This window comes from Plectrocnemia conspersa, unplaced genomic scaffold (assembly GCF_051122295.1).
Source record: "Plectrocnemia conspersa isolate PC_06_02 unplaced genomic scaffold, ASM5112229v1 ptg000002l, whole genome shotgun sequence".
Taxonomy (NCBI): Eukaryota; Metazoa; Arthropoda; class Insecta; order Trichoptera; family Polycentropodidae; genus Plectrocnemia; species Plectrocnemia conspersa.
Genome location: NW_028277166.1, coordinates 20,058,521 through 20,075,165, shown reverse-complemented (window position 1 = coordinate 20,075,165; position 16,645 = coordinate 20,058,521). Strand labels below are relative to the sequence as shown.

Sequence of the window (16,645 nt, the reverse complement as noted above, 5' to 3'; positions counted from 1 at the left end):
ACGTAAGCACGTGTCACGTATTTTATACCGGTACTTCGATAAATCTTGAATTAATGTTTGAAAAATACCAATTAAGAGCCAATAGTGATATTTTTTTCAACCCATACATACATAATTACAAAGAATACGTACAATGATTATTCAATGCGATTAGTATATATGTATGTCTCGAAGCTAGAATTTTGATGTTGTGTTAAGTGATAGCTTTTGAAAGTCTGCGTGGTTATTGTGCAACTCTTGGGTGTCCCCAAATGCCGATTTCATCAATGTTTTGTTCAGCCAAACTTGAACTTGAACCCTTACACAATCAAATTTACGTTTGATAAAGGAGAAATTTCATTGGTTCTTCTCGATACACTCCAGCCCCGTACTAAAATCGTAATAATTTGGCATGTGGTAGCACACGTGACTATGTACGTACTCCGATCAAACAATACAAAAAAACGTCTGGCGCCGGCCTTGACCGTGCCCGACTAATCATTGTCAATTAGAAGATGATCGTTAATATGTCAAGATAAAGGAGAAGAAATAGCAGACGCCGACTAAAGTAATTGCGCCACTAGTCGATCATCGTAATGACTCATCGAGACAAACAATTTCACATCGTACGTCACATGGACGCTGCAGCATTGCATGCTTTGCGAGACATGGACCCTTGCATAATATTCCATCGAAGAGTTGCGGAATCATTGACACTGGAGCGTCAAAGACGAAACTGTGGTTCCCCGTTGCGCGTATTATTTTTAAGCGCCCTTGAAGAGCTGCCATAAGAATTCGAGCGCCGCGAAAAAAATATACGCGTGCAATGTTAAAGCGACAACAGTTGTATCTAGCGTCATTTATACAGTCTACGACGCGACGAAAATAACGAAAGTGAAAAAGAAACAAGAAGGAAAAAGCTGCTCTTTTCATTCATGAAGGAGAAGAAAATCTCCAGTCGAGTCTTGGGTGTTCTGCGCCTGAGGCGGGTGCCAAATTCGTTTAAAAAGAATTTTAGAATTGGCAAGTGCTTTGAAGAACCGTTCCGCCCTGACGCTGAAAAGAAAGTGAACTCGCCAGCGTAAGTACGTAGTTTTAAATTTATTACGTAATTCTGTCTGATATTGATCAGTCTTACGAGAAGACAATTAAATTTCTAATGATCACTACTACTAAACATTATTTATTGGATAATTAAGAAAGTCTTACTTTACAATCGTTGATGCTGTATGTGACTGAGTATTATCGTGGTGTAATTTTAGACACTTGTTCTATCTACAAATTATTCTAATCAAGCACAATTTTTTTTGCATTCACTACTTTTTGGGGCGAAAATTTATATATGTCGCCCTAACGCGATTAACTATTTATCATATCTATTGACAAATTAACGAAGATAACAAATGGCGCCCTACGCCAAAATTCTATCCGGCCTGCGAAACACTTTAGAAATATCCTTAATTTAAAATAATACAAATGTATATTTAAGAAAATAAATTTAAGTTAGTTTTGTGATCGTGTCCTAATAAAATATTACATAGCTAAAAAAGCCCGGCAACAAGAAAGCATTTACAAATTGAATTACTATTAAAAATACAAAAAAGTTCTTTGAGTTTTACGATCCAGCATCTAAGTAGGTACTGGTGAAGTAAAGCAATAGTTTCGCCGCCAAACCACAAAACATGTGTTTTGTAGTCAAAAACGTATTAGATATATTCTCAAATGCAATATTTCAGTCACATCTGCACATTTTTTTTCTTTGTTTATCAGTTGGTTTGTCAATTTTGTCAATATAACATGTATTAAAACTTTCATCTTCCAAAACTACTTGCATTTTGTACATTTTCCTTAAATTTATGTCTTGTATGTGTTTCATATTGTTACGTAATAAATATATATAGAAATATGCTAATTGTATCGATAATTTGGCTCGATGAATCTAACTTTAATATATAAATATAATAAAAACTTAATTTATTTTAAAATTTCCAAAGCAATCATTTTTAAATATTTTTTAATTTTTGTAGTACACGTGCGTCAACGAGTCGGAATGCGTAGTACCCAAAGTCAAATATAGTGGCGGAAGCGTTATGGTCTAGGGTTGCATGGCAGCAGCAGCGGTAGGAAACCTTTACACTTACGAGGCTAGTACGAATAGTGACATTTATATTTTAACGTTTGAGTCCATATTAATGGACTTCTACTGGGAAATATTTCCAAGTACAAACCACGCTACCATCCGATTCCAGCAAGAAAACGCCACGTGGCATACTTCGCTAAAAAGCAAAGATTGGTTTGCGTCAAAGGGACGCTTTTAGAATGGCCTACACAGTCACCAGACCTAAATCCTATGGAGCATTTATGGCAAAAATTAAAAGGAAAGGTTTCCCAACACAATTGCAAATCCAAAATTGAGCTGCGAGAAAAGTTTCAGATAGAATGTAGAAAATTGTGTCCATCCACCTGACAGTATGCTAACAAGAGTTGCATCTGTATTTAAATCTAAGAGTGGGCCTGCTAAATATTACATACATATGCTTAAAATGAACACTTTAAGCAACCTTAATAGTTTTTTATTTAAATTTTCACGATTTTTTAAGATATAACACATTTATTGGGGTTCCCCATTATTATGCCCAAGGCTGTATGTATAAAATTTGTATGTTTTGAGAAAATATTGCGTTTTAAATTTCATACGCTTCTATTATTTTAGTTTTAATAGGATTCGTGTATCAATAAAAACATGAATATTCTTAAAGATTCTTCCTAATTAAAAAAAGTTTTTATTATAAATCAATATATTTTATTATAGATTAATATGTAAAATGCTAAATTTTAAGGACTAATAATTTTTTTGGAGTGTATTATTTTTATGTTGTGGAAAACATAAAAATGTTTTCCACAACATAAAAATGATACACTCCAAAAAAATTATTAGTCTTTAAAATTTAATTCTGGTCATTTTTTAATTTAATGAAAAATTAAACTAGTTGTAAATTTAATGTTATATGCACAGTGGTACCTCGGTTTTCGTCGATAATCTGTCCGAAAACAATCGTTGAAGTCCGAAACCGACGAAAACCGAGGCAATTATTTGTAGTATGTTATTTTACATTACGAGGTATATAATTGTAATATGTATTAACACTCGCAATCAATAAAAGAAACGCAAAAACATTAACTATGCCGACTAAGACCGAGACAAATTTTTCGCGGGGAAAATCGACAAAAACCGAAACCGACGATAACCAAAGTCAACGAAAACCGAGGTACCACTGTATATCTAAATAGGTAGCATATTTTCAATTTCAAAAAAAAATATCTTGTTTTATGTTATATGAGAATTGTACACTGATAAATATTTGACATGAAGGTTTTAAAAAATCTTTTTCATTTTTTAATATAAACGTATCGATTTATAAATATTACTTTTAAAATTTATAAAATAACCCTCCTAGATTAAAAAATAATTTCAAGAAAATTTCAATGTGACCCGCGGCCAAATTTTTATCCCCTATGAGGTCCGACAGCCAAAATATTTGCCTACCCCTGATACAAAATATAATTAATTAATATTAAATTGACTACATACTTTAAGCATCTAAGTAAAAAATATTAAAATAAATTATAAGTAAAGCTGGCGATTTCACCGTTTTGCATAGCCGAGCAAGTTACAGCAAACTGAAGTGAACGCGAGGACATCGATCGATTCGATTGCGATTGTTTTAAAATAAACAATTTCGCTAATTACATAATGAAAACACATATTATAAATAAACTGATTTTTGTTATTTAATATGGAATTTAATCACCAAAAATATCACCATTGTTAATATAGTATTAACTTAATACTCATTACTTTTTATAATATGCCTTCGCGGAAACATTTTTCTTTGAGAGCCGAGAAAAAAGTGGGACTCTCGCAGCTGACTGCATCCCGGTCACTGGAACATTCGTCGGGTGCCTCGTGCACTTTCGGTCCGAACTCGACGAAGGTTGCGCTCTATTATTGATCCATCCGGTGCAACCCCTTCTTTAAAATCGCATGTGCAGCAAACGACTGTGTGGCGTGGCGTTCGATCGGAAGTCGTCCGGCATTCTATCCAACATAGCTCAGTCATAGTCAATTGGCTGTTGATCGGATGCCAAAAAGTTCTCTTGTCAGCGAGTATTATTACGTCAAGGGAAGTGATTCAGTGATTGTTTATGATAACGATGATGAAACAATTTGTTATCGATCAGAATTTATGATTCCAGGTCAATATATTGTACTAAATATAACTAAGATTTGACCCCCTAAATAAAAATTTGATTTGACATGTAGTAAATGTATTTATATATAATTACACATGCGCTCATAATCAAACATAACATACACTGATGCATACTACAAATACAAACAAAAAAAATGTATAAAAGAAAATTAAATTGATTACAATGAAAGTGATTCATATCTAAAAAAGTACACTATTTTACGTAAATTATATAATTGTACTCTATGTAGCTACCACAAAAAACACCACACGTTAAATGGGCGTTCTCGATCTACAGGCATTAACTGAAAGTCACTATGAATCGAAAGATTATGAACACCACTCTTCAGCAATATCAAAAAGCTTATTATTAAGTACTCGATACGTCATAAAATTAGGGAATTTAAAATTCTGTGTCTCGAAAGGAGTAATGAAAATGACATTCTAACTTCATTCATTAATTTTTACTCAATATCGATGAAATTTACATTGTAGTAGTTTGCTAACCTTGAAGTGCAAGCATTTATTTTTATAAATACTAGAATTATGAGTATACTGCTGTTTTATCGGTGTTCTAAAGGTCGTTTCGGTCGATACTCGGAAGTAAAGTGCTAAAAGTGTCAAGTCCTGACTAAAGTATTATCCTGATGGAAATAAATTGAGTGAGCCATGTTATACCCCTTTAAAATTAGGATTATTCGCCGTTCTTATTCAAGATCGTCCGGTTAATGTTAGGATTCTGGGCGGAAACAAACTATTTGTATCTAGTTTTTGACCATATTTTGCTTACTGGCGGTTCAAAAATCAATAGACTATGAATAGGCAACAATATTATCTATATTTTTTTTTATTATTAAATCATCCGTTACAACCTGACAGGCGTAAGCCCAATGCGTTACAACAGGCAAATTTGTACCAACTGAGTAAGTCAATCAGACATAATGAATACCTACAAGTTAGTATTAAACATCAGACTGAAAGTCTGGGAATCGGTAACATCTATATTATTAATTATAAATTATTATGTGACATACAATTTATAATCAATAGATGTGACCGGTTTTTTTAAATAATAGCGCATTTTTATAAATTAAAAATCAAGTGCCGCTGCCGGGGCTCGAGCCCGCAACCTCAGAGTTATTAGTCTGAGACGTTATGGACTACGCTATTCCATCCTTCACTACATATATGAAATGCGGGTCTGATTACCCATCGTATTATACACCGACCATTGGATTTTGTATTTGGCGCCAGACGTTTGACTTACGGATACACCCGGTCCTTTTTCAAGTACAGTAGATTCCTCGATAAGACGGTAAATTGCGGACGTGCTAAGTGGTAGAGTGTACTCGGGGATTAAAACTACTTTTTAAGTTTTTTGCAACACGTACATACAAATAAGGCGCGTTTGTTGAGATATCCTCCCTTTGCCTCGCACACACATCAAGGGACGGGTGCGAGTGAGAGAGGAGAGTATATTTTTATCTTAGAGTGACCAGACGTCCCATATTTACGGGTCATGGCATTATCTAACATTTTGTTAAAATGTTCCGATTAAGGTCGTCATGATAGTTAGTGTCCCGTATCGATAAAAATCTCTATTCATAATATATTTAGGAAAATTGTATTGCAATAAATTTAAAAAAATCCAGAAGCAGACTACATTTCTGGAAATATACGTTTGTTCTGGCATCTTCTTCCAAAATAACCTAAAAATTATTTCAGAAAATTGTATGTCACTAAGCATTTTTTAAAACTATTCTCAAGGAATTCCAGTTTTGGGTTTCGGGACGTATTCAAGAATCACGATTGCGTCCTCTTTTGATACCATGACGTCCGCACTGACTGACTCGCGTATGACTGTCGCCATCTGGCTCCTTAATATGTAATAATTTTGATGCTATTTTATATTCTGATTAAATGTTTAGTATATTTTAATACATTTATCGACTTTTCAGACTTATTCGACAGTTTTAATACCGCGAGTTACCTAGAAGCTACAGCTGATCTCGTCTCCAATATATCTATACAATGGCCAAAAATACCAAACGATATTTTAAACCCTTTGTGTCAACGCATAATTTTAATTTCATCGAACCGCTACAATGCCGTTTTAATACTGTTTATATATAACAAAATAACGTAAATCATCGATACCACAGAAAAAATCTTTATTGGTTTATGATATATCACTATTTAAATAAATCGTTCATATTTTAAGCTATCGAATATAATTTTTTAATTTGTTGATAGTTAATAATGTCCAAAGTAAACATCGACTCCGATAAATCAGTTACATATGTAGTTACATATGCTCTATTGCCAAATCATTTATTTATCGACACGTATAAATAAACTTATTAAAAAAAATGTTATACTTCATACCATATGACTATTAAAAATGTAATTAATTGCCATTTTAAAATTTATCCAAATTTCAAGAACAAAAAGACACGCCCCGAGATAAGATACTTTGTCACATGAAAGATAGGAAAAATATTATCGGTCGTTTGTCTACGCTTTTTGTCATTGAAATAATAAATTAGGTAATTTTTTTTCTATTTAGAAATCCGATCTGATATAAAAATGTCATTAATGACAGTTTTATTTTATTGATGTCATCAATGACATCAATAAAATAAAACATTTGGAGCATCTCACCAATCGGTGACGTGCGATCAAAATATTAAATCTACGAAAAATTAGTATAATTACTAGCAATGGTTAGGGTTAATAAACGGCTGACAAGGTTGGTGCTATAAACGATAACAAGCATTTTTTCCGCATCGACACAATGTCACAATAGCTCATCACAGTCACATTTTTTTAACCAGGAAGAAAGAGAATTATGTCAACAAAACACGAATTATGGAAACTAGACGTTTTGACGTATGCGTGTAGTGTCTAACGTCAGAGCCGCCTCGGATAATTACAAGGCCCTTTTTTCATATTCGTAATATAAATATTAATTTGAATATTTTTGAAGCAGTAGCATAATTAGAAAAATGAGGCCAATAGCTTTTTTGTCAAGAAATAAAAAGTCAATAACTTTAGCCGCTCAGTAGAAAATTTACTGATTATTTATTTTGAGATATTATATGAAAATGTAATTAAAGTTAAATAAATATTCAGGAAAGTCAGTTGAATGAGAAGGTGGTGCAAAATCAAATGCAAAAATCAATTATACTTGACTTATGGTAACCCAAATTAAACTCTTTAATCCTTATTAGTCACAAATATGATCATTTGGAATTCCCAACAGCTGACACACTTTATTTACAAATATGCATACTGCATGGTGTAATAATGAGTAATAACTCAGTGCAAATGATTATATCTTATGTTATAGCTGCAATAAAACCAAAAACAATAATGTACCCGATTGGACTGCTAACTTATTATTTTAACATTTTGGATGTTATAAAGCATTGTTTGGAGACGTGTCATGGCTACTTATGATGATTTATTCTACTCAATGGTACATTAATTTAACTAAACGAAAAAAACATGAACGTATTATGCTCACGCAGCTTTTAATGATAATATGATTATGGACTATGTCCTGTTTCAGGAGGAAGGATACATCGTGTTTCTCTCTCTTATAAAGGCCTATAGCTACAGTGGGCGATATGTATTAAAGCACGATGAAGCCACGGCGTTCACAGCCAAAGCGATAACTAAGCTACTTAATAAACAATTAATTTAAAAAAAATATTTTGGCCTCACCACTCCTGACTCTTAACTTATTATTGTAGAGCGCTACAATTTAAGAGTTCAAAACATATATTATGAACCGGAATTTAAATTATTTATATTGTATAAAAAAATATATGGCGGACGTTCACCAAACATGACAACGTTTCACGGAACCGCTTAAACTATTTTTTCTCGAGAAAGAGAGACTAAAACTTATAAGTATTATCTTCGAGTAAAAATGTATTTCGAGGCCACTACAAATATACGAAATTATATGAAGCTCGTGCATATAAAGTACCAGCATATTGTAAACTCGTTTCTTAACCAGTTTACAAACAAACAATTAATGTAATTAGTAGTCTACAGTGCTTTGGAATTAAATGGTTTCCAACGGATGCAAATTGATTAATTGGGAATGCAACTTGCAGAATTTAAAGCAGCATCTAAGCTCAAGAGTTTGTCGACGTGAGGTCCAAGCTTAAGAATCTGGAAAGAAATCGTTTGGAGAATGAGGAAGAGTGCCACTACTATTTTTTCAGAATTTTAGCACACCGAACTCAAAATGTTCGCGAACACTACCCTTGATGGTGCGTCGCCGAGGGTCTGCGCCCCCGAATAATATGCTTCGAAACTGTTTCATAAGTGCGTGTTTTAAGGTATATATGTATGTATGTAGCTATCAATCCAAATGAATATAATATTCATTATTATGTATCTATGAAATTTGTTTTTGGAAAAAATAAGTTGAAAATATAACAAAACTACGCCACAGACTTCGCCCGATATTTCTTTTAGTATTGGAAAGAAACGCGTGGCTCCGTGCATCTGCGCGCTCTGGACCGCCTCTGTTTACTATGCAAGCACTTGCTAATCTAATAATGCATCATACGATTGTGGCATTGAAAACTGACGTACCGCAAATCGTGCGTGCGTAATATGTACATCATAAGCAATTCATAGAAAATTGTTATTGATGCGAGTTTTCCTCTGTAGTTTTGCATACGGAATTAGTTCTGCGGTTAATCATTTTAACGACGATCGTCGGTCGTTGCGCTTCGAGCGATTAGCGACAGAGATTGTGCTAAGGAATGTTGGATAAATTGGACATGAGAGATTCTCAACAGATTAGATCTCACAGAGATTTGCACAAATAATATGTCTAGTCATTCCTCTAAATACTGACATGATTGCCAATTCATTTAATATATTATTTTAACGAGTTGTAAATATACAATAAATGGGAATATATTAATCGTCCCTTAATCTCAAGGTTTGCACAATTAGGTTATACCAGCTGTTGCGTTAACAGTGCCTTTATTGTTGCTAGAGCAATATCATTATATGATAAGGCCTTTTGAGTCTTGAATATATTTCAACATATGGAAGATATGCGGTTGATCCGTCGCCAATTAAAACGGTCTTATAATATTACAGATAAAAAATATATTAGCAATAAACCTAATCGCTAAAAAACAGTATATACGACTTAATTACTGCTCTTAAACGTTTACTATATATTAATTATTCCCACACTTTTTTTGGCATAGCACACATTATTAACGATGTACGTTTAAGCCTATATCAATATAAAAACAAGCCAATCCTTACTCGCGCTGGCACAAGCTGCCAAGCTGCGCTCAAGAAAAGTTCTCCGTATCTATTATTAGTTTAACTTCGTTAAGAGGGGAGTACTGTGGAGGATAATGATTGTTAAACACCGACGTTCACGTTACTGATGTATAATTACATCGATGATAAAATTGAAGTGAGTTGATAAAGAAATGCTCCGGAAACAAATCGATCCTTCATTTACATCTGCAGCTGATAATCATACATGTAAAAATAAACGTTTTTTTAAGTAAAATTTTATCAGAACAAACCAGAAATTTATAATAAATAAACCGAGCCATGATTCCTATGCCAAAAATAAAATAAAGTCAAAATTATTTATGATTAAACCAAAATATTTTAAAAAATCGGGTTTATATAGCATATTCAAAGCGCTTCCGAAACACTTTATTTAACTGACGTACTGTAGATTAAATATTGAACACGCGCAAGACGAAGACTTACAACTGGTCGGCCAGCGATTGTTTATTCTCCGCGTCGACTGACCCCGAATCAGCTTATATCTGGTGTCGACCATGCGACTGCTCGCTGCACGCATACATTTTTCGACGCCAGCGGGCAGTACAGTCTCAAAGTTCGATGCAACTTTCGACCCGGCCAACTCAAGTCTCGACGCTCGTACAAGAGAAGGCAACAATTTTGACGTACGCCCTAAAATGAATAACCAATTACCTACTATTAGTTCAAGAAAATCATAATAGTTATATTTATATAAACACAACTAGGAAGGCGATTCTTCAGACGACACAAATATACACAACGAAAAATAACTAATCAATTGAAACAAAATAACGTCTTTGTTTGAATTTAAAAAATACGTTTCAATTACGTATATAAAATTTAGTCCAAGCAATAGGATGATTACATTAATAGAATGATAGTATTAAGCGATTATAATTTTTGCATGGTTTTAGAGTGAAACTAAGATTTTTTAAGGGGAGTGGGATGGCCAAATATGATCATATGTTTTGGGTTCTTAATAGTAACTATCTTATATTTGCGTTAACATAGTCAGTTTGAGAGCTATACATTTAATCATTATTCATAATTGAGAAAGAGATGACAAGTTTAGGTTTACGTTCCTACAGTTGGCTCTAAAGCACACGATTGATTGATAAATATAAAAAAATATAGTAATGATTTCAATTTCTATAAACTTGTTCGAAATATAAACAGAAGTAATGATAAGTATATCGAACATATATCCATATCGTGTGCTTTAGAGCTAATAGTAGGGGCGTAAACCCAAACTTGCCATCTCTTTCTCAATTATGAATAAAGATGAAATGGATAGCTCTCGAACTGACTGAGTTAACACAAATGGAGTATATCTATATCATTTGATTTAGATATTTAGGGTTAATGGTTGTATAAGATTTATATTTTAAATAAATTCATTATTGCCTCATAATGAATCTCAATTATTCATGCTTTACATTATAATTTTGCATGTTCATCAACACCAGCAAGTTATTGATGAATTTCAGCAGCGGTTTTTATTTTAGTACCGCTGCTCGGCATTGACATTGACAGGACCATTTTAAACATGCATACCAACAAAAAAAACGTTATTGTGACTGAGACAGTGTATGAAATTTGCATCCATTTATACTAGCCTTTTATATTTATCCTCCATAATATTCCTTGAATAAAAACAAAGCCTCGAGCAAACGCGTAGAACTGTATATAAAACTCTCGTTCTTTAATTCGTTTCAATGTCAAGGCCACAATTGTTTTATTCACAATCTGCTACAAACAAGCAGTAAAATAATTCACTTTATAAATTTACTTAATTCCTACAAAAGTATATTTTGCGACTTTTGAAACCTTTTCCACATTTTCAAGTCTACAGTCCAGAGACTGGGATAATAATAATCATAATAATAATTTTGAATATTGTGGATCGACAATTTGAATGTGGTCGACAAGTTTTAGTAGAAGTACATATGTACACATATTTCTATATGGACCTAGACGACTCTCCATATTATTTTGGCTTATGGTGAGGGTATATTACATTACTACAACGCATGCGTTTATCTGCAAAACGAGTTCGGCGGCACCGAACCACGATCCAACCGCGTGACTATCACGCAATTTTTGGCGATTTTTTTCCACCAAAGCAACGTCGTCCCACTATCAGATATCGAATGCCATTTCGTTAACTTTCGGTTTGATTGAAAAATATAAGGAAAAAAATAGCAAAGTTTAATTATTTAATTAAAAAATATATTAGACAATTTGTATTGTGATTTGGAATCGAAATAATTTTTAATTTGTTCAGCGCAATTAAAGGAATATTGATCAAAGTAGTTACGTAGTAAATTACACTACACTAGTATAATGGATAGATAGACGAATATAAAATATACAAATTTCATAATGGTCGGGTGGCTATATGGAAAATATTTTTAGCTACGATACTTCATTATAAAACATAATACAATTAAATATATCCAAATTATTGTATTAATCGACTGAAATATATTTTCAAGTATAATATATCTACAGTACAAGGCATATGCATTAAATTCATTTTAAGTGAATAATCGCCTCGAGACTCGAAGCCTGCAAAGCGGTTAACTTTTAATAAGAATTGTGATTAAGATACACTAGGCATCATAACTGGCGCTTCGTAGCCTAGAATAATCTAGAATGAGACCTTGGTAGCACCAATATCATTATGATTATAATATAATTAAAAAAGATATTTCAAATAACAAATGGCATCAATATATTTTTTTCATAATAGTACATTTATAAAAAGAAAAGAACAAATTCCACAGTTTTAGAAACCTGCCACGAATTATTTTATTTTATTTTATTGCCGATGCGAGCTTTAAACCATCGTAAATCAATAGTCTACAACTGCGAAACGCGAATGTACAATACATAAAATATGCTTACAAATATGAAATATAGCTTGAAAACTATAAAATCAAAATAATAATTTATTTATAATATAATGTTACCATTCTGCGTAGAATACAATTGAATATGACATATTTAAAAAAAGTTTATAGCTCATATCCTTTCATGTCTACGTCATCAAAGAATACAAGAAAGGCAATTAATTGATTTTCAGTCTGACAATAGATGTTATGGTTGAACAATCAATATAATGTACCATACATTCATACCACATAATATATAATACATTCATAAGTTATTCTTCCCAACATTTTTTTTTATAGTTTACTATTAAATCTTTTACAACAAAAGTTTATTTGTTTGAAAATGTATGTATGAATGTGCCATTATATTCATATTTATATTTATCTTTGTTTTGTAAAAGGAAAAACTTAAACAAATAATAATAATAAATAAAGCAACAAAAAATACTGGAAAATGAGCAAAAACTTGAACAAAAAATTACTATATACAATGTTTCGCTTCGCTAGCTTTTTTCTTAAAAACTTTTTTTATTAATTATTAATTCATAACTATGTATATTAACTGTTGATTTTATCCCTTGATTACTTTGATAGAGTAAAGTAAGTCGCATAACTTCTAGAGAAAAATGACGGTACTTTAATAAGAAAATAAAACTGACATCGCAAAAACTATCAATTTTTATAAAATATGTATTATTTATTAAAAAAGGTAAAGAATATTTGAGGTTATGTCATTTATTCCCTTCGTAAAAATATCGCTAATGATTGCCCTATCAATTATGTTTTAAACTACCTTTACTGAACGATTCAACTGTAGTTTTGGAATTGAAGTTTAGTTACATGTCAAGTAATTTTAAGTTTGGAATGTAGACGAATATGCCTAAGTATTTATTGCTGTTTCAATTATTATTGGTGTAAGCAAAGTTTGTCTACGAGTTGTAAGTGTTAACATTCATTTTATCTTGGTAAATTTTCTATTATTTTATTTTTAATTGTATTGTATCGGAAACTGGTAACACTGATATGACTACGGCGTAGGGAAGCACATTATTTAGTGTATCTCGACGGCAAGACTACGACCGGCGGGGCCTCATTTTGTGTACAAATTTAACACGAACCGATTGTATGCCTTTTTGAGTAACGCGGTAACAGGAGCGCATACTGAGTGAGCAGGTGGCATTAGTCAGTCCGTGAGGCTGGCAATTAATTTATTTATTTTTAATTCCTACAATTAAGCTGAAATAAATATTACCAGATCTTCTAGCGAATCGTGCCGGAACGCGTTCCGATTATGGAAAAAAGGACTGAAACGAAGTTCCGTCCTTACTACACCACTAGTCAAAAACTGGAATTCTCTTGCACGAACACGCATCTTACGATTGACCCTCAAAAATATTGCCTCAACCACTATTTTAACCAAAATTCTCGTTGACAGATTTTATCAACTCCAAAGCTTCACACTATTGTAATAAAAATATATATTGATTTTAAGGATGCATATTTCGAATAATAAAGTTACTTATTAGCTGATAGAAATGTATTTAAACTTGAAGGTTATAACCAGATTTTTCCTAGCAACCCAGTATAGTAAATCATACAAATTAAAATATGCCACACATAGCAACACACTTAATGTCCAATTATTTTATTTTGGTACATTTGGCGAAAACATATTATTCTGATTTTACCATTACGACCACATGACGAGCCCCTCATTTCGCCCTACCCCGAGACGACCCTGAACACAATTTACTAAAAGTATTTTTGGTCGTGTTTTAGCTTCTGTTTTCAGGAACAGTATTTGTTCTTTTAATTAGGATAAGTTTTTTGTAATTTATATTCAACCGAAACATTTATAATGTGTACATAATACATTTTGTGTGTATTGTTGTATTATAAAATTTAAATACTAGTGCAAATTGGTGAATAATATCTGAATAATCTCAATGTGAGCCCGGTGTTTTTAATTTTTAATTATGTCTAGAATATTAGAATTAGTGATTAATACATAATTATAATTCCGATCGATCATCACAGTATATGTGTTCCTAGATTTTCCTAATCTCGCAGTGAACATCATAATGAGATATGTCAGCAATAGTGACATCTATTGATTGTAAGCTATATAAATAGTTAACAATTAATAAAATAGATTTACAGACTTTTATATGAATCTAATGTCACACTACTTACTTAGTAGTTGTTGGTTATGTTTACCCAGTTGTAACACATTGGGCTAACACGCGTGTCATGTTCCATAAATAAATAAAATAATTAGTTGCTTAAACTTTTCATAGAAAATATTTTTTGGTATTAAAGTATTATTCCAAAAATATATTTATTCATTTATTTATACATTTTATTGATTTATATGCAATTATATTTTCATTGAAGGTGAACGTGTTCAAACTGCCTCGTATCTTAACAGAAACCGTACAATCCTGCAAGAACCTGCTTTGTTGTGTTCATGGGGTGTTCACTGTTCTGACCAACGCTTACTAGCTACCACTCGTTTGCAGTTAACCAGTTTTAATTTTAAAACATATTTATGTAGCAAAACACTGTTTTGTAAATTTTAACAGTAAACACTCCATTGTTCGGAACAGTAAACACTCCATGAATAAATCTCTGTGACGAATCTACTAAAAAATGTCATTTATAATTGTATAGAAATAAATAAAATGTATTAACAAATGAATCAATATTTTTTTACAATAAATTTTATCCCTGAGAACAGGAAAGTGCCAATTTAAACATTTGTTTTAGATTTACCGATCTGCAAATTCCGAATAAATTACAAAAACCATAACCGTGAGCGATGTATAATAAAATTTAGGTAGAAAACTAGCTTGAAAATTAATATAAAATAACTTATTATTAATTATTTAATTTCTTTCATTTTTAGTAATAAAATCTTTTGTCGCTGTTTAATTTTCTGGCTACTTTTAAGCGCGTCACTTGTTACATCATTTATCGATACATTAGTTGAAATAATCGGATAATAAATGCACTAACCTCTTATGGGGAATGGCTTGGTCATGATGGTGTCAGAAGTAGGCGGCAGAAGCCGGTGCTCTGCAGACGGAGCCATTGCCCCCCAGAGCGAGGGCCTCGGGCAGTGACAGGGGCACGGCCCGGGGAACGTGTTGCGCCCCCGGCGGGCCCCGATCTCGGCGGCGCTCTCCACCACGTCCATCGGTCTCAGCCGTCACTATTTACACATGTCACTCACAGCTGACGGCGCGAGATCACAGCTGACTGTCAATAAACGTCTACAAACACCCTTGCCGGATACTGTTTTATAAGCACCGGTTCAAACGAAATAGGCCTACGCCGATAAACGGGCACTAAAAGTCAAATATCAAACTGAAGACGACCGACCGTGTGAACGACGCAACGGCCGGAACCAGACTGACGGACAACGTGAATCGTCGTACGATAATATACTCGGTGGTTTTCAAAATCAATTGATGAGAAATAAACGTAATTTTTAATGAAACGTTCGATGACTCACTGGAATTCAGAAGGTTTAAAACAGAGATAAATATTTAAATAAATATTTTTGACATACAAAAAACGTCAAACGACCGCCAGCGCCATAGCGCATCTAAATTCGGCCATGTTCTAAATCGTATTAAATAAAATTAAAAAAACAAAAGTGTAAGATATATAAAATTTATTATTTAAACGTATAAAAATTCTTATTAGAGTGAGTATATTTGTATATTTAAATATTTGCTGCTTCATTGTAGAGCTGAAGAGTCAGCGACTAAATTTTCGCCTCCGGCTATTTATAATGAGTTTAATATCGTTTCTAGCTATTTGAAATGAATAAAGTTCTTATTTTTAATATTTTAAATTTATATTACACATTTGTGAGATTATGGCAAAAACGTTTAAAAAAAATATTTGCTAAAAATTAAATATTTTTTTATTAGATTGATTTCTTGTGAATTTGGTCATTTCAATTTAGACTATTATAATATCAAAAATGAATAAAAATCACAGAACAAGAAAATATTGCAATAAACATGATATATCAATTTTTTATGAGCTTGTTATTAAAATTATATATTGTGTTGCACGGATGGCAATTTGCGCAACTCAAACAGGCAGTCCTAAAACACTCGCATATCAAGTAGACGCTTTTCTTTTACATATAACGTACGAACAAGGCTGGCCCAAACTTATTTA

At 32.5% G+C, this 16,645-nt stretch overlaps 1 protein-coding gene across 1 annotated transcript in view; it reads right to left on the bottom strand.

The window, feature by feature from the left end:
* The window catches only part of LOC148237996 (6-phosphofructo-2-kinase/fructose-2,6-bisphosphatase 2-like), a 33,721-nt gene extending 17,862 nt beyond the window's left edge, over positions 1 to 15,859 (bottom strand). Inside the window, exon 1 of the mRNA XM_088181667.1 lies at positions 15,467 to 15,859. Coding sequence (XP_088037793.1) covers positions 15,467 to 15,647 — 181 coding nt within the window. The 5' untranslated portion in view covers positions 15,648 to 15,859. The remainder of the gene's footprint in view (positions 1 to 15,466) is intronic.
* Positions 15,860 to 16,645: the final 786 nt, after the last annotated feature.